This window comes from Rhea pennata, chromosome 33 (assembly GCF_028389875.1).
Source record: "Rhea pennata isolate bPtePen1 chromosome 33, bPtePen1.pri, whole genome shotgun sequence".
Lineage (NCBI taxonomy): Eukaryota > Metazoa > Chordata > Aves > Rheiformes > Rheidae > Rhea > Rhea pennata.
In genome coordinates this window covers 359,362-374,960 of record NC_084695.1, presented here as the reverse complement: position 1 = coordinate 374,960, position 15,599 = coordinate 359,362, and the positions used below count along the sequence as shown (strand labels likewise).

General features: G+C 62.3%; 2 protein-coding genes across 8 annotated transcripts; both read left to right on the top strand.

Annotated features, from left to right (window-relative positions):
• Positions 1-329: 329 nt before the first annotated feature.
• On the top strand, positions 330-12,166 carry RAVER1 (ribonucleoprotein, PTB binding 1). Of its 4 annotated transcripts, none has more exons than XM_062598400.1 (15): positions 330-565; positions 3,683-3,749; positions 4,951-5,420; positions 5,706-5,897; positions 6,732-6,861; positions 6,955-7,055; positions 7,576-7,659; positions 8,960-9,071; positions 9,505-9,764; positions 9,972-10,065; positions 10,323-10,456; positions 10,604-10,684; positions 10,837-10,971; positions 11,112-11,195; positions 11,281-12,166. In XM_062598400.1, exons 1-15 carry the CDS (start codon positions 359-361, stop codon positions 11,425-11,427), a joined length of 2,298 nt encoding a protein of 765 aa, XP_062454384.1. In that variant the 5' UTR covers positions 330-358; the 3' UTR covers positions 11,428-12,166. The 4 variants fall into 4 exon arrangements, with proteins under 4 accessions (XP_062454384.1, XP_062454383.1, XP_062454386.1 ...); XM_062598399.1 differs by having other exon boundaries at positions 7,573-7,659; XM_062598402.1 differs by lacking the exon at positions 7,576-7,659 and having other exon boundaries at positions 331-565; positions 8,963-9,071.
• FDX2 (ferredoxin 2) lies at positions 11,443-15,437 on the top strand. Of its 4 annotated transcripts, none has more exons than XM_062598404.1 (4): positions 11,443-11,938; positions 13,379-13,485; positions 14,008-14,095; positions 15,011-15,437. In XM_062598404.1, exons 1-4 carry the CDS (start codon positions 11,463-11,465, stop codon positions 15,165-15,167), a joined length of 828 nt encoding a protein of 275 aa, XP_062454388.1. In that variant the 5' UTR covers positions 11,443-11,462; the 3' UTR covers positions 15,168-15,437. The 4 variants fall into 4 exon arrangements, with proteins under 4 accessions (XP_062454388.1, XP_062454387.1, XP_062454389.1 ...); XM_062598403.1 differs by lacking the exon at positions 14,008-14,095 and adding an exon at positions 12,217-12,628; XM_062598406.1 differs by lacking the exon at positions 11,443-11,938 and adding an exon at positions 13,137-13,273.
• Positions 15,438-15,599: the final 162 nt, after the last annotated feature.

The window sequence follows — 15,599 nt, the reverse complement described above, 5'->3', positions numbered from 1 at the left end:
GGCTACTGAGGTCACTGCAGGGCAGGGGGGTCGCTCGGGGGCGCTGTAGGTCCGGGGGCGTGTCCTCGGAGAGGGGCGGGGTCCCAATAAGCCAATAAGGACGGAGGGGCGGTGCTAAGCGAGGCTCGTCCCGTTTCGACCAATCAGGAGGCGCTATGCTAATGAGGGGCCGGCGGCCTCGCACTGCCCAATCGTCGGTGCTGGTGCTGGCGGATTGTTTTTTTCGCTCTGTCTAATGAACGTCCAGGATGCTGCCGCGTGGGCGCGGCCGCGGCGGGCCAATCGGCCGGCGGCGTGTTGGCGCCGCTCTCTCCGCCGCCTGCCTCTCGATGGTCCCAGGAGGCGGCGGGAGCCGAAGATGGCGGCGGCGGCGGTGTCGGCGGCGGGCGCCGTGGTGGTGCCGAGCCCGGAGCTGCCGGGCCCGGGCCCGGGCCGCGCTCCCGAGGAGGAGCTGCCGGCGCTTGACCCGGCCGAGGTGCGGAGCCGCCTGGAGCGCAGCGCCCGGCAGTTCCGCAACCGCCGCAAGGTGCTGATCCGCGGGCTGCCGGCCGACGTGAGCAACCAGGTGCGGGCCGGGGCCGGGGGCTGAGGCGGAAGAGAGGCCCCGGGACCGGGGCGACGGCCGATCCTGGGGGCCCATGAGCCCGGGGCTGACGTGGGAGGGTCCATGGGGCCGGGGGCTGGTGTGTGTGTGTGTAGGGGGGGGGTCTGTGGGGCTAAGCCTGGGGCTGAGGCGGGGGGGTTGTTTGTGGAGGGACGGAGAAAGGGGTTGAGGTTTGGGGCCAGTGGGGCCCGAGGAGGGGACGAGGTCTGGGCCTGGGGGTGGCGGGTCAGTGGGGCTGAGCCTGGGCCCGAGGAGGGGACGAGGTCTGGGCCTAAGAGGGGGTCAGCAGGGCCGGGAGCTAAGCCAGGTGCTGAGTGGAGGGTTGAGGCCTCATGATGAGCCCCTAGGATCGGAGAGGGCCTGGGGGGCGGGCAGGGGGACTGGCAAGGTTGGAGACCTGGGGAAGGGGGTGTCAGTTTGGGGGAATGTGGGGGGCAGCAGGATGGGGCGGCTGCCTCTCGCTGGGTGAGACGCACGTGCTGGGAGGTGAATCTGGAAACCGGCAGGGCCGCAGAGTCCCGTAGCAGCAGCGGATCCTGCGTTGAGGCCTCTGGCAATCCCGCAGAGCTCTTTGAACTCTGCCCTGGCCACTGGCTCTGAGCTGCTGCGTCCCCAACTCTTCGCGCTTCCTGCTTCGTTAGTTTAATCCTCTAGCAACGAGACTGTTTCCTTTTCCTCCTGAGCCGGTGCTGGGTGATGTAACCTTGCAGCTGTGTGGTCTGTTTACGTTCGGCGATAGCACGCTGCTCAGTTTGCCTCTCTGACTGTTGTTTCTTGGCTGAGATGCGAGCCTTGGTCCTTCCCACGCCCGCGAAAGCCAAGATTTGCAGCCTCCAGCCTTCGCGAGTGCCAGCTGACCTTTTCTCATGTGCCCTGCCGCTCCCCTTCGGCCTCGCTCTTCCTCCTTGCAGCGGCTCAGTCAGTGCCTGCTGGAAGGAGCAGGGCGTTGATACAGCTCAGAAGTGTTTAATATTCCCGGTGCTGGGGTGGTTACAGCTGTTACCCGAGCCAAAGGGGAAGCAGGGGGCCAAGGGCTCCCCAGCAGCACGGGTGTGCAAGCTGCCTCCCCCCATGTCCGACTCTCCCGCAGCGAGCTCCTCTCCAGGCACGCTGCTCTCCCTCCCGTCGCCTTGTCCTTTCCTGGAGCCCTTCCTGGTGTGTCCCGCCGCAAACAGTGGGGCGGAAAGTCTCAATCTATCTTTTGTACTGCACCAACTGCTTTGGCATCCGTTATATCTAACTAAAGTCAGGGTTTTTGAATCTGAATTTGAGGTTATGCCTGGGAAGTGCTGAGCGCGTTACCGTGCGGGAAGTCTGTCTCTGATGCCCCACAGCTTGGTCCTCTCCTGCTACCAAAGGTCTTGAGGGAGGAACAGGCTCCCGTTAGTGCTCAAACAGGATTACCTGGTTCTGAGTAGGCCTCTGGGAAGCAGCTAGCCACGAGCCACGTTTAACATGTCCTGAGCATCCTCGTTGAACAAACCTTGAAAGGGATAGCAGCTGCTCCTTTCTTTAGCAAAAGCTCACAGCCTAGCAAAAAACATCCATTTTGCAGTCAGAAATTTTAATGAGCTTGATCTGAGCTATTAAAAACCTGATGAATATTTGCATTTATCCCTCAAAGGTTGGAGCACTCATATCTTATAGCAGATGTTGCTTGCTTTTTTCTGACACAGCCTGTGTTCCTGGTGGGCTCTCGTGTGAGGAGCTTGGATGAGGTTCGGGAGGGCAGCGGGGATTTGCAGAAATCCTCGTGAACTCTATTCCCGGGGTATCTCTGGCGCTTTGCTCGTGGCTGCAGGGTGCCGCAGTCCAGACACAGCTCTGCTTCCACTTTCTCTGCGGTGTTTCTCCGAGGGATGCAGCACCATGGCTGGAGTAGGGACCTGGCATCAGGGTTTTTGGATTCTTCTTTTAGCTGTGCCGTTTCCTGTGAATTCAGCACTGAAGTAATTTCCCTATCTGCGCCTCTTTCTCCCCGCTCTGTGAAATGGAGTTAATTGTCTGCTGGCAGTGGCTGAGAGGCTCGAGGCCCATAAATCACTTTACAGTGCTTAGATGAGGACAAAGTCTCGAGCGAGGCACAGCGCGAAGGTGCCGCCTCGGGCTGCGGCGCCGGCGGCGTGCTGAAGGGCTGGTTCGAAGATGCTGCTCTGGAAGGAGCCGCCTGCGACTGCGGAGTGGTGCGCTGCCTGGCAGTTGCCGGGTCCTCCTTGGGAAATAAGCTGTCGATAGCGTTGGAGCCTTCCAGCTGACGGCGCTAGGTATTGCTGAAGGGTGTTAAACCGGGGACCACGGCGGTGACGCTGCTCCTTTTGGGAAGTTGCCTTTGGGCGCTCTGAAGAGGCAGAGAAACATTGATTCAAAAAGCTGTTTTTCAGCGCGTGGCGTAGCGTTGATTTCTAAAGGCGATTAGGACCAGGAGGTGCCGATTTTGGATCAAGTGTGCCTGGCTTCCTTACTCCCAGCGCGTTTGGGAGCAGAGCAGATGAAAGCACACCTTTGGGGTGTCTTGCGAGAACCCCCATGTCCCAGGTGACTTTTCTTATCGATAAACTCTGCACAGACCGCAGTTCAAACAGCCGCGAGGGCTGCCTGAGCCCCTGCTTTCCTGCTAAGCCCGGCACTGTGCAGACCTGCCTTGCCCAGCCCCGGAGCAACGCTCCGCTGGGCTGTGTTTGCTCAGCCGCGAGCCGGTGATTGCGTGAGGACGCAGCGGCGCAGCCAGCCCTGCGGCCTCGGCGTGCGCCGTCTCTCCTGGCCCGCGCCACGGCCGGGCTGGGGCCAGCTCGCTTCCCGCTGCGCAGCGGGGAAGGAACCGGCTGTGGCTTCTCCGTGGTGATCCAGGCGGCCCTTCCCTGAGGGGTGAGGGCTCAAAAGCGCTCGCTGGAGCGGGATTTCACCGCTCTATGTGGAGTGACAAGTGTTGCTGGGGGGAGTGAGTCTCTGCAGCACGAGATCTGGGTTTACGCTTTCCCTAGGAGGGGGCTGGATGCAGAGGGTCCTGCTGCCACTTTGTGCTTCCTGGTAGCTGACTTTTCTTTTTCTTTCTTTTTTTTTTAAACTCTGTTTATACAGGAAGTTCACGATCTGCTGAGCGACTATGAACTTAAATACTGCTTTGTGGACAAATACAAAGGGACTGGTGAGTAAGCTGCTCTTACGGAGCGGGCGTCTCCTGTGACGGGAGCTCTGCGCGAAGGCCGTAGCCGGGAGCCCCCAGGACTCAGCCCCCACAGGGCGCTGTGCGGGTGAGCCGGCCCTCTGCGCCCTGCTGCATCTCCTGGCAGCTCTTTTGCTGCCTGATGTTTTCTCGGGGAAGGCTGGGCCAGCGCTCCGGGAAGCCGCGGTCTCGCCTCGAGCGTGTGCCTGAGCACCTATAGCGCTCCGATCTTGTTCTGTACAAATGCTGCGCGTGTCCCGGTCTTACTGTGCCTTGTGTATGGTCTTTTCTTCAGTTTTGCACATTGGATCCTATTTGTGAGGTGGCTAGTGTCGTCAGTCGGAAAATTAGAAGCTGTGGGGCTTAGAGCCCCGGGAGACTTTGTACGTGCAGCATGGGATTGCATTGCTTTACGAAACCACGGGGATGCTTTTCCTGTTCGCTGCTGAACTGCGGGTTCTCGGCCGAGTCGCTGGCGCCCTCCCGGCGGCCCCCTCAGGGCTGCGCCCGCGACGCTCCTCCGAGCGCATCGCCAGCCTCTCGCGCTCGAAAGTTCTCGTGGACAGAAAAAGCTTCTGGAGTTGCATGAGGTTGCTGTCGTGCTGGGCGCTCGTCCGTCCGGCTGAATGCTGTGAGGGGAGGGCGGCTGGGACAAAGGACGGAGGCCGCTGGTGGCAGCTCTGCGGCGGAGGGACTGTCCCAGGCCCCGTTGTTTCCCCAGAGGCCCAGGGGCATGCGGTTCTGGGGAAGGGCCACCTGACACGTTGCATGAGTCTTCACTTTAAACAGTTCTCCAAGTCTGAGAGTTGTCATGTCCCATTTAACCAGCCAGCACTAGCAGAGACCTCAGTGGCTTAAACAGTGCTTAGGCTCAGGCTCTGCCTTGTCTGAGAGAAGCATGAGCGCATGAAACGTCTGGGCTTTGGGCACTAACAGTGTGCCGGTGTTGCGGGAGGCCGGAGGGGCTGGTTATCCCCAGTTACCTGGAGCTTAGTGCTCTGCGTGTCAACGCTGCTCACCGGTCCCCATGGCTGGGCTGGTGGCTTTGCATCTGTGGGCAAAATGAGACTGAGAGTGCAGATTCGAGCGTGAGCAGCCGTGCAGAGATGTGCGGTGGCATCTTGCTGCTGCTTGCGGTGTTTCCTGGTTTAATGCTTTGCTCTGGGCTTGTCTGTTCTTGCAGCGTTTGTCACCCTGCTCAACGGGGAGCAGGCCGAGTCCGCCATCAAGAAATTCCACCTGAGCAAACTCCGGGACAAGGAGATCTCGGTGCAGCTGCAGCCCACGGATGCGCTGCTCTGTATTGCCAACCTCCCGCAGCTCTACACGCAGCAGCAGTTTGAGGAGCTAGTCCGACCCTTTGGGAACCTGGAGCGCTGCTTCCTCGTTTACAGCGAGAAGACAGGACACTCCAAAGGCTACGGCTTTGTAGAATACATGAAGAAAGATTCTGCGGCCAGAGCAAAGTCTGACTTATTGGGCAAGCAGCTAGGCACACGGACTCTGTACGTTCACTGGACGGATGTCAACCAGCTGACGTTAGACCTCATCCATTCCAAGTGCTTGTGCGTGGATAAGCTGCCCCACAACTACACAGACCTCGAGGAGCTGAGGCAGGTCTTCTCCACAGCCTGCGCGCCGACATTTTGCCAGGTGAGTGGTGGGAGGGGGAGGCAGCGCTTTGCCTGGGGCGCAGTCTCCGTTGGCTCTTCCCGTGCTCTCTGCTGAGATCCAGGCACTTAGCGTTTTCACGCCGACGCCTGGGTTGACCGCGTGCTGGGAAGATTGGCAGCCCAAAGAAAGCCGAGCCCTGGGGTCCTGCTGGCTCAGATCAGCACACGAGGACCTCTCGGGCTTTGCGGCCTTTGTGCGTTGGCAGCCAGCGCGCTCTCTTCCCGTTGTGCTAAGCCTCCTTTTCACGGCCTTGTTTTCATGTAGCTGGCGTACGGTCAGGATGGCCAGCTGAAAGGCTTTGCAGTCCTGGAGTATGAGTCAGCAGAGATGGCGGAGATGGTCCAGCAGGCTACAGATGGTTTGCCGCTCGCCGGGAACCACGTCCGAGTCTCCTTCTGCGCCCCCGGCCCTCCTGGGCGCAGCATGTTGGCCGCGCTGATCGCTGCGCAGGCAACGGTGAGGCTTGCGCGTGCAGCTCTTGGAGCAAACCGTCTGTTAGCTCCTCCTCACGCCCTCTCCCCAGCTCGGCCTGCTGTCATCCGTGACAGGTCGCAGCGGCTGCTTCTTGAACCTTCCCAGGGTATCCAGCCTAGAACAGGCTATTGTAGTTCGGCTCACTGGCAGCATGCCCGCTCCGAGCAGACTTCCCCTTGGATCACCTGCAAAGCTCCCTTCTGTTGCCTATAGCTCCTGCTTCTGGGCATCTGCTGCTTGCTGCAGGGGCCAGCCAGCACGGAGACCCCAGCCTGTAGCGCTTACAGATTAAGGATCTGGTGGAAGAAAGTCAGGCGCAAAATATCCTGTTGCTAAGGGGTTCCTGCGTACGGGAGCAGAATTCACAGCAAAGCGTTCGTTGTCGCAGAAACTGAGCGGCTGCTCGACGTAGAGAGCCTTGCCTGTCGCGTGCTGTGCTTGTTGGCTTGCCCCTTCAGCCATCGGTGTGCGAGTGGGGAGTGCCACGTCGAGCTGCTCGGGAAGGGTCTGTTTTCCTCCGTGCGCGCTCTGAGCCGAACGCATCCTCACGCCCCAAGGCGCGGACGGCTGATAGCGACGTGATTGCATGGCTGCTGCAGGGCACAGGCTTTCAGCGACTTGGGGGATGTGAGGGCCTCAGCTTTGTTTTGGGTCAGTGATTCCCTCCCTCCCTACGCTCCATCTAAACCCTTGGGTGCAGCCTCACTGAGGGCGTTGGTGTTGAGAGCACAGGGTGAAATCGGCAGGTTTTCCGTGGCCTCTTGTGGTGGAAGCCTCAACCAGGTGTCTGCTCTTAAATTGCTTCCTTTCTTTAAGGCACTGAATCGTGGGAAAGGGCTCCTGCCCGAACCAAATATGCTCCAGATTCTCAACAGTCTGGGAAATCCTGCTTCGCTCCAGCTGCTGCTCAACCCCCTGCTTCATGGAGCCGTTGGAGGAAAACAGGGTAAGGCTGCGTGCCTGGCTCCTGCGCGAAAGAGCAAAGGCGCTCGGCCTCCTCGCTGTGGCAGACAGTTCAATGCGCCTCTCTTCTCTCCAGGGATCCTTGGTGCTGCTCCATCCATGCCGCTCGTCGCCAATCCAGCCCTCTCCACGGCTCTCCTCCAGCTCGCGCTGCAGAACCAAACCCAGGCTCAGCAGGTACGTGGGGGTTTCGCTGCTGCGAGTTTCCCTTGGCTCTGGGGCCAGGAGATGTCTGCTGCTGCTTGAGGTCTTTCAAACTTCACTGCTTTAACGACAAGGTGGTTGTCTTGTTTTGTGCACGTACCCCCTTTTTAGGTACTTTAGCTGTGCCTTTCTGCAGAACAGACTCGTGCCACTGCCAGACTCTTACTGATTGCTGGTTTCCACATTAGTGTGACCTTTTTGCATGGTCAGTGTGAGCACTCCCGATGTCTGCCTTGCCCAGTATCTCCAGTCAGGCTCAGGCACCTCAGTGGTGTCTTCTGAATGTCTTGGTTACTTCTCCCTAGTTACCAGGCACTCAAGTAGAGAAAGGAGTCAGAACTTCTCACCGCTTTAGAAATCTGCCTGGTTTGCTTCTTGCTGTCCCTGCATCTCTTTCTTCATTTCAAACCACAATACACCTGGTTTTTCATCTCCTTCCTTTGAGTGACCTCTGTCTTTCTGGTCTTTCTCGCTGTGCTTTCTGCCCCAGAAGGCATTGCTTGGGAACTCCCTGTTACTGCAGAACCAGGTCTGGACACAGCTGCTGCAGAACAAGGAAAACCAAGCCGTATTCCATGTGAGCGGTAGGAGGCAGCCTGTGCGTGCTGTGCCGTGTGCGTGGTGCGGCGGGGCAGTGCCAGGGCTCCCCCAGCGCCTGGCCCAGATCCTCTAGGACTAGGCAGTGACCACGGCCAGGCCCAGGAGAGGGAAGCCCTGTGGGAGGATCATTCTGGTACACCGGAGCAGTCCCCTGCCCTGGCTTACAGCGGAGAAGCAAGGTGCTGCTCCAGAATGCTCCTTTTCACCTCGGAGTGCGCAGCTCTGCGCCTGGAGGGCAGAGGCTGCTGGGGAGCTCCGCAGGGGCCTGTGGTCGGTCACGGCTTGGCTGGCTCCTCTCCGAGGGGCGCGGGGGTCCAGCTGAGCAGCCCGTCTGACTTCCGCCTCTGCCGAGGGGCCTCGGACAAGCTGCTCCCTTCACTTGGCCGGGGCTGCGGAGGTGCTGGGGCGGCGCTGGCTGCCGGGGGGCTCGTTGGGTGTGTGAGGAGAGGTGAGCACGTGTCTCTCTTGGACTCGCTCTGGACTTACCAGGTCAGCAGGCATTTCCCGCCCAGGGCTCCTGGGGACCTTTATTCCACCCCTGAATGGCCCAATTTGAAGAAAAGCCGGTGCTGAGCTGGGGAGTAGCTCCCTGATGCTCTTCTCTGTATTTGCTGCTTAAGGAACCGTGAAATTGTAGCCGTCTCCCGTTGGGCTCTCCAGGGAGAGCTTTGAAATGCAAATGTGTCAATAGAGAGACAAGTGGTGGCTGTGGCGTGTTCCTCTTTGTGCTTTGCCGTAACAGTTGAGCCGTGCAGTGTGTGCGTGCTGAGCTTTAGCTAACGGTCACGATCTCGAGTCCGTCGTGTCTGCGTGCTGTCTGCTGGACTGAATGCTTGCTGCCAGGTTTCGTCCGCTCTCCTCAGCAGCCGGCTGGTGCCCACAAGCACTGCAATTTCTGCCTCCTTCCTCCAGAGTGACCGGGCAATGTGTTTTCACTGTCCGGGAACGTATGAACCCCACTTTCTCACGGCTGCTCTGTGCCCAGGTCTTGGGAAGGCCTTCGCTCCCTGCTCCAGCCCTTGGCGTGGCAGCGGGGCCTGGAAGGGGAAGCTGTTTGAGCCGTTGGACTATGAGGTGCTTCCTCATGGGACGGCCAGCTGCTGCCTTTGGCCTTGAGCTGTTCTGATGCCTTTGTAGCTTCGGGCCCCACGCTCTGCTCCAAGTTTCTCCTGTGCCATGGACGGCTGGCTTCTTGCAGTGCTCCCGTGGCTTGGCTCTGTCCCCAGCGTGCAGCCCCGGTGCTGTGCCCAGGGTTAATCTCCTGCTGTTGTTTGCAGAAGCCTGGGATCCTGGGCGACTCTCCTCTGAGCTCCCTGACGCATGGCGCCCTGGGCTTGGCGAGCGCGCCGGCCCAGCCTGCCGGCCAGCTCCTGGGGGAGCTCCCCTCAGGTAAGAGCTCGATGCCGGGTTGTGACGCAAGGTCCGCCCCGAGGAGCCGTCCCTGCAGCCCCTGCTGCAAGCCGGGTGTCGCTTCTGCTTCCTCTCGAGTATGGGGAAGGAATGCGTGCAGAGATTGCTGGGCTTGGTGCATCTTTGAGACACAGAGGACGTCTCCCCAGGCAGCAGTCCCTGTGCCGTGGGGGTAGGAAAGCCTCGGGGGACCCCTTGAGGTGGGTGGGTAGAGTGGAGGGAGCTGGGGTGGGTTTATCTGTGGCTTGGCGGAGCACAAGCGATGGATGCCAGTGCTAGATGAGGCCGTAGCTGCTCTCTGGGGCAAGGCAGCTTGCATAGCATCAAGGAGAGGGAGAGAGAGGCTGAAACCCAGGTGGGGCTGGGAGCCGGCACCTGTGAAGCGGTGCCATTGCTGTTTTTCTCTCTCCAGGCGGCCCCTTGGCTGGTGACATGGCACAGGGGCACGTGAAGTCACCTATTTTGCCTTCTGGAAATGTGCCCCTGGCACCTTTCCTGGGACCCGTGGGGGTCGATCGCGAGAGCTCTGTGATGGGCACGCAGGTGCCCCAGCTGCCCCCTGCGACGGTAACGCCGCCTGCCCTGCAGGGTCTCACCACCTCCATTCTGGGATCTGTCATCAGTGGCCTCCAGAAACCAAAGCAGAGCGAGAACGGGCCTCCCGCGTCCGGGGTAAGAAATTGGCTCCGTCAGCAGCCAGGCTGTCCTGCCCCTGCCGTGCCGTGGTGGTTCTGGTGTCTCGGGGTATCCTTCAAGTTGGTGGCACCTCCAGGCTCTGTGCTGCTGTGAACTGTCATAGTTCTGTGCTGTAATTTAATGTTGGTTTCCCTTCCTGCCTCTCGAGGTGCAGTCTGATTCCCTTGACTGTTTTCCTTGTAGGTCTCGCTGCTGGGGGAGCCGCCCAAAGACTTCAAGATCCCTCTCAACCCTTATCTAAACCTGCACAGTCTCCTTCCGGCAAACAGCCTTGGAGGTGGGTGACGGGACGAGGCTGTGCGTGACCAGAGGAATGGGGAAAGGGGCATGTTAGTGCTGTTGGCTGTCCCGTCCCTCTGGGAATGGCTCCTCCAAGCGGAGAAGGAAATCCTTGGGGCTGTGAATTTCCATGGCGGAGCTGCCTCTCCCCAGGGGTGAAGGGTAGGGAGGAGCAGGCCTGTTCAGGGCGGGTTGCCAGCTCCACCCCTGCCTGGCACCCTGCCTCCCTGCTCATGGGTAACGCTCTGCTTGTAGGTGGTGCCAACAAAGCCTTTAATCTGAAAGCCGGAGTGTTCGGAAACGTCTCCAACCCCAGGATTTCACAGTCCGACCCGTTGCTACCCTCCCCTGGGCTGGCAGGAGACAGCTATGCCTTTGACTATCAGCCGGTGGGTATCCGAAGGTCTGGTGGGGGAGAGTCCTCGGGCTCCTGGAGCTGGAGTGGGATGCCTGGGTGCTCCCTCATTGCGTAGCCTATAGATGGCCCTCACTGCCTGCAGCACCCAATAATGTCTGTCTGTCTCCTTTCCCGGAAGGACTTGGGATCCCGAATTTATCCCCAGACGAGAGACCACGCTGGGCCCATCGTGGGAGGCTTTGGGCACAGCAGGCACAAGGTAAACCTCCCCAGGCGTTACGGGGATCTAACCAGCAGAAAGGAGCCCAAAGGAGGGTGGGGAAGCTCGTGAGATGCCAATGCCGGTGCTGGCCATGTCTCTTAGGGCCCTTGTTTGTCCCTGCTTGTAACGTGGAGTCACTTTTCTTCCAGATCTCAGCAGCAGCGTCACCGGGGTTCGAGCGAGGCGCCTTGGGGCCGCCCCTGCCGCCCTTCTACTCAGGATCTCCCAGTTCGTACTTCACCAGTGGCCTTCAAGCTGGGCTTAAGCAGAGTCACCTGAACAAGGTGAGCTGCTGCTTCAGTCTCCGTTGGCTGAGAGACCTTCCACTGGTGTCCCCTATGCCTGGAAATACTCCGCTCTGGCCTGGTGGGGTGATTGCCCTGGTGAGACCCATGCAGCTGACCAGTGCTCTTCTCTCTTCTAGGCTGTTGGGATGCCACCGGTGGGCTCTGGAGACAGTATCCTGGGCTTGGGACCAAACAGCCACTCACACAGCTCCCATTCAAAGGTCAGAGCGGAACTGGGCGCCCCCGAGCTCGCCGGCGTCTCTGCGCCGCTTCTCCTGGGCTGACCACCGCGTCTTTCTCTTCCAGACCCCCGTTGGCGGCCAGAAGCGGGCCTTTTCCCACCTGCTGCCATCCCCTGAGCCCAGCCCTGAGGGCTGCTACGTCGGACAGCATTCGCAGGGCCTCGGAGGGCATTACGCAGACTCCTATCTGAAGCGGAAGAGGATATTTTAAACCCCTCCTTGCTGAAGCACTATCTCCCTCATCCAATGTGTAAATCTTGTACAAACTTTTTTTTTTTTAATGTTAGTCCTTTTTTTTTTTTCCTTGAGGTTTTTAAAGTGTGTGATGTGAAAGACTTGGCTGCCCTCGGCAAGTGTTGGAGCAGAGGTTTAACCCAATGCTTCCCGCCAGAGGACGGGCATCTTCTACCCCGTGGCTCTTTCCAGAGCGGAGATCCCTGCTTCCAAGGGATCCTTCGCAAGGCAGCTCTCTGCTCCGCTGGTGCCCTCCACGAACCTTCCCCTGCCCTTCCAGGGATCTGTCTGCTCCAGCTAGGTTGGTGGGTCCTTCCAAAGGTCCCCTCAGCACCCGGCATTTCCGTGCCTCTCCGGAGGGAGCGCCGTACTCCGAGAGCAGCACCCGGGAGCCGCCTTTCCTGGGGCGCCGGGTCCCGTGCCAGGGCTCTGCAGGGCCAAGGAAACCACGTGCTCCCTGCCTTAACCTGCTGCTTCCGGCGAGGAATGTAAGCGCGCTCCCCCGTCTCCTCCGCCCTGCGGCGCGGGGATCCGCAGAGGCCAGGGCTGAGCTGGGCGTCTTGGCCCCCGACTCTTCCTATACATTTCAGTTGTGTGTGTTTGTGGGTTTTTGTGTGTGTGTGTGTTTTTTTTTTTCTTTTTTTTTTTAAGACTTAAGACACTGAGATTTTACACTTTTTTTGGTAATGAAACCTTGTAAGTTGCCTTTTTCATTTCATGCTTGTTTTTACTTTATTTTTTTTAACTATTATTATTTTTTAACTAGCTGGGAACAGGGAACCTGGTCTCTTCTGAAATCAGTTACCCTGCGGCTCAAGCTTCTTCCTCCTGGGCCCATGTTCCTTGCCCCAGAGGTTTCCCTTGCGGAGGGAGGGGGCGTTTCCCTTGACTTTCTCGCGGCCTTTGCGTGGAGCGAGCCCCGGAGCGCTGGCTGTGGCGCTGCGGGCACCGGCCCAGGCGGCGAGTGGCCGAGACCAGCGGGCGCTGGGCCCCAGGGTGCTGGCCACTGCCTTTCTGGGCAGGATTTACCGTTGGGCTTTGTTACTCCCTTCCTGCTTTTGGCGGGTTGCCTTGGTTTTATAGTTGCTGCCATGTTTCTACTGTCGACACGGTCTGGTTTTGCTGTAGCTGTTGTGGGCGCGATGCCCCCCTCCAGCTGGACACTTTGCCTTCCTAAAGTAAAGCTATATTTATATTGGGCATCAGCTCCCCTCCCCTTTCTTTGTGTGCGCGCTGCAGCGAGGGGGCCCAGGAGGCCTGTGCCCCCCCCCCCGGGCCCATGGCTGGTGCCGTGGGGTGCCCCCCAGCTCGTCCCCTCCCTGCTGTTCCCTGCCCGGGGCTCCCTGTGCGAGGGGGGGTTCCTCTGTGCCCCCTCCCATGCCTGGGAAGGGGGCGCAGGGGTGAAGGGGACCCTGTATTTCCCCCTTCCCGCTCCGTAAGGGGTCCTGGGTGCTGCCAGGAGGTTTAATTGGGGGGGGGGGCTAATTACTGCAGTAATAAAGGGGGAGGGAGCTGGGGGGCGGCAGGCAGCGGGACCCAGGGGAGCGGCGCGGGCTGCTCTGGCCACGCCCCCTCGCCGCCGCCACGCCCCCGGGCGCCCGGCCCCGCCCCCTGCCCCGCGGCTACCGCCCTGCCCCGCGCGGCGCGGCGCTCACGTGACGGCGCGGCGCTCACGTGACGCCCGTCATGGCGGCCTCCGTGGCGGCGGCGGCGGGCGGCGGCGCCGTGACGCGGCGGCTGCTGCGGGGGGCGGCGCGGGGCCTACGCCGGGCCAGCGGCGGCGGCGGGGCCGCGGCGGCGGCGGCGGAGCCCGCGGGCGCCGTGTGGGTGCCGGGGGGCGGCACTGGGGGCGGCACGGGGGCCGGCGGGGCCGGGGCGCCCCGGTGCTGACGCCCGCTCTCCCCGGTGTCCCCCCGTGTCCCCCCCAGGGTGAACGTCGTCTTCGTGGACCGCGCGGGCCGCCGCGTCCCGGTGCGCGGCCGCGTCGGGGACAACGTGCTGCATCTGGCGCAACGGCACGGGCTGGAGCTGGAGGGTCGGTACCGGCACCGGGACAGACGGGGGCCGGGCCGGGATCGGGACCGGGCCGGGGGAAGGGGGGACATGGCCGGGTTGGGACCGGGACCTGGAGCGAGGGGGGATCGGCTGGGCTGGGACCGGGACTGGGGGGCTGATAGAGCTGGTTCGGGACCGGGACGAGGAGGGGCGTGGCCGGGTCGGGACTGGGACCGGGAGGGACGTGACTGCGTTGGGACCGGGACTGGCACCAGCAGGGCCGGGGCCGGGTCGGGTCTGGGACCGGGAAGGACGTTGCTGGGTCGGGACTCGGCTGGGACCAGCAGGGATGGGACTGGGTTGGGCCTGGGAGCAGGGAGACGTGACTGGGTTGGGATTGGGACTGGTGCTGGGGACTGAAGCCAGCTCAGGACAGGGCCGAGGGGGGACAGGGGTGCCCGGGGGGGACAGGGGTGCCCGGGGGGGGCCGGGGCCCCGCGGCGGGCCGGGGCCTGCAGTCCTGCAGCCCCGGTGCTGAGCGGGACGCGGGACGCGGGCGCAGGCGCCTGTGAGGCCTCGCTGGCCTGTTCCACGTGCCACGTCTACGTGAGCCAGCCCCACCTGGACCGGCTCCCGGCCCCCGACGAGCGGTAACCGCCCCGCGACCGGCCCCTGCCCGCCACGCTGCCGCCCCCGCGCCCTCCCCCGGGGCCCCAGCAGCCCTGCCGCAGCCCCCGGGGGCCTGCCAGCCCCACTGCGGACCCTCAACATCCCCTGGGACCTGCCAGCCCCACTGCGGACCCTCAACATCCCCTGGGACGTGCCAGCCCCAGCGTGGACCCCCAAGGACCTGCCAGCCCTATTATGGACCCCTGTCACTCCCCAGGGACCTGCCAGCCCCACCGTGGACCCCCAACATCCCTTGGGACGTGCCAGCCCCACCATGGACCCCTGATGCCCCCTGAACCTACCAGCCCCACACAGAGCCCTGTCACTCCCCTGGGACCTGCCAGCCCCATCGTAGACCCCCATCATCCCCTGGGACCCACCAGCCCCACACAGATCCCTGTCGCTCCCCATGGACCCACTGACCCCATGGTGGACCTCTGTCATCCTCTGGACTCACCAGCCCTATCATGGACCCCTGGGACCCTCCAGCTCGATCATGGACCCTGCCACCCGCCATGGACCCAGCAGCCCTGTATGGACCTCTGTCACCCCCCCAGGGACCTGCCAGCCCCACATGGACCCCCGCCACCCCCCAGGGACCCACCAGCCCCGCATGGTCTCCTGACACCCACGTGGACCCCTGCCACCCCCCAGGGACCTGCCAGACCCACATGGGCCCCCGCCACCCCCCAGGGACCCACCAGCCCCGCATGGTCTCCTGACACCCACGTGGACCCCTGCCACCCCCCAGGGACCTGCCAGACCCACATGGGCCCCCGCCACCCCCCAGGGACCCACCAGCCCCACCTTGGACCCCTGTCGGCCCCGACCCCGCGCCGGGGCTGCGGCGGCCCCCGGCCCCCTCGGCGCTCCCCGCTGACGCCGGCTCTGCCCAGGGAGGACGATCTGCTGGACATGGCGCCGCTGCTGCAGGAGAGCTCGCGCCTGGGCTGCCAGATCGTGCTGACGCCGGAGCTGGAGGGGGCCGAGTTCACCCTCCCCAAGGTCACCCGCAACTTCTACGTGGACGGCCACGTCCCCAAGCCCCACTGACGGGGGCGAGGGCCGGCCCGCGCCGGGGGGCCGGATCCCCCCCCACCGTGGCCCGGCCGCGCCGGAGGGGACGGCGTCCGGGGACGGCGGCGGTGCCGGGCGCCGGCGGTGCCCGCGGGGCTCCTTGACCCGGGAAGGGTCCCCGTGGCCCTCGCCCTCCCTCCGGGCTTTGCAATTCCGCTGTTGGATTTGGGACTGGCCGGGCGCTGCGTCCGGCAGGGATGCGGCCACCGCCTCGCGGCTCGTTGGCAATAAAATTCGTCTGAACGACCAGTGGCTTCCGTGGGGAGCGGAGCGCCGGGAGCGGGAACCGCATCCGGGCATGGGACGGGGTCCGGGAATGGGGCTCGGGAGGGGATTCGCGGGTGGGATCTGGGAACGGGGCTCAGGGATGGGATTCGTGGCAGGGTTTCAGGGATGGGGTTCAGGCGT

Excerpts from the sequence above, each read along its gene's own strand:
- RAVER1 (XM_062598399.1), top strand. The coding sequence starts at position 359 with ATGGCGGCGGCGGCGGTGTCGGCGGCGGGCGCCGTGGTGGTGCCGAGC. Across the intron at positions 3,750-4,950 it reads GGACAAATACAAAGGGACTG|CGTTTGTCACCCTGCTCAAC; the intron begins GTGAGTAAGCTG and ends CTGTTCTTGCAG. Across the intron at positions 10,685-10,836 it reads TTGGGCACAGCAGGCACAAG|ATCTCAGCAGCAGCGTCACC; the intron begins GTAAACCTCCCC and ends CTTTTCTTCCAG.
- FDX2 (XM_062598403.1), top strand. The coding sequence starts at position 11,463 with ATGTGTAAATCTTGTACAAACTTTTTTTTTTTTAATGTTAGTCCTTTT. Across the intron at positions 12,629-13,378 it reads GGACACTTTGCCTTCCTAAA|GGTGAACGTCGTCTTCGTGG; the intron begins GTAAAGCTATAT and ends TGTCCCCCCCAG. Across the intron at positions 13,486-15,010 it reads GCACGGGCTGGAGCTGGAGG|GGAGGACGATCTGCTGGACA; the intron begins GTCGGTACCGGC and ends GGCTCTGCCCAG.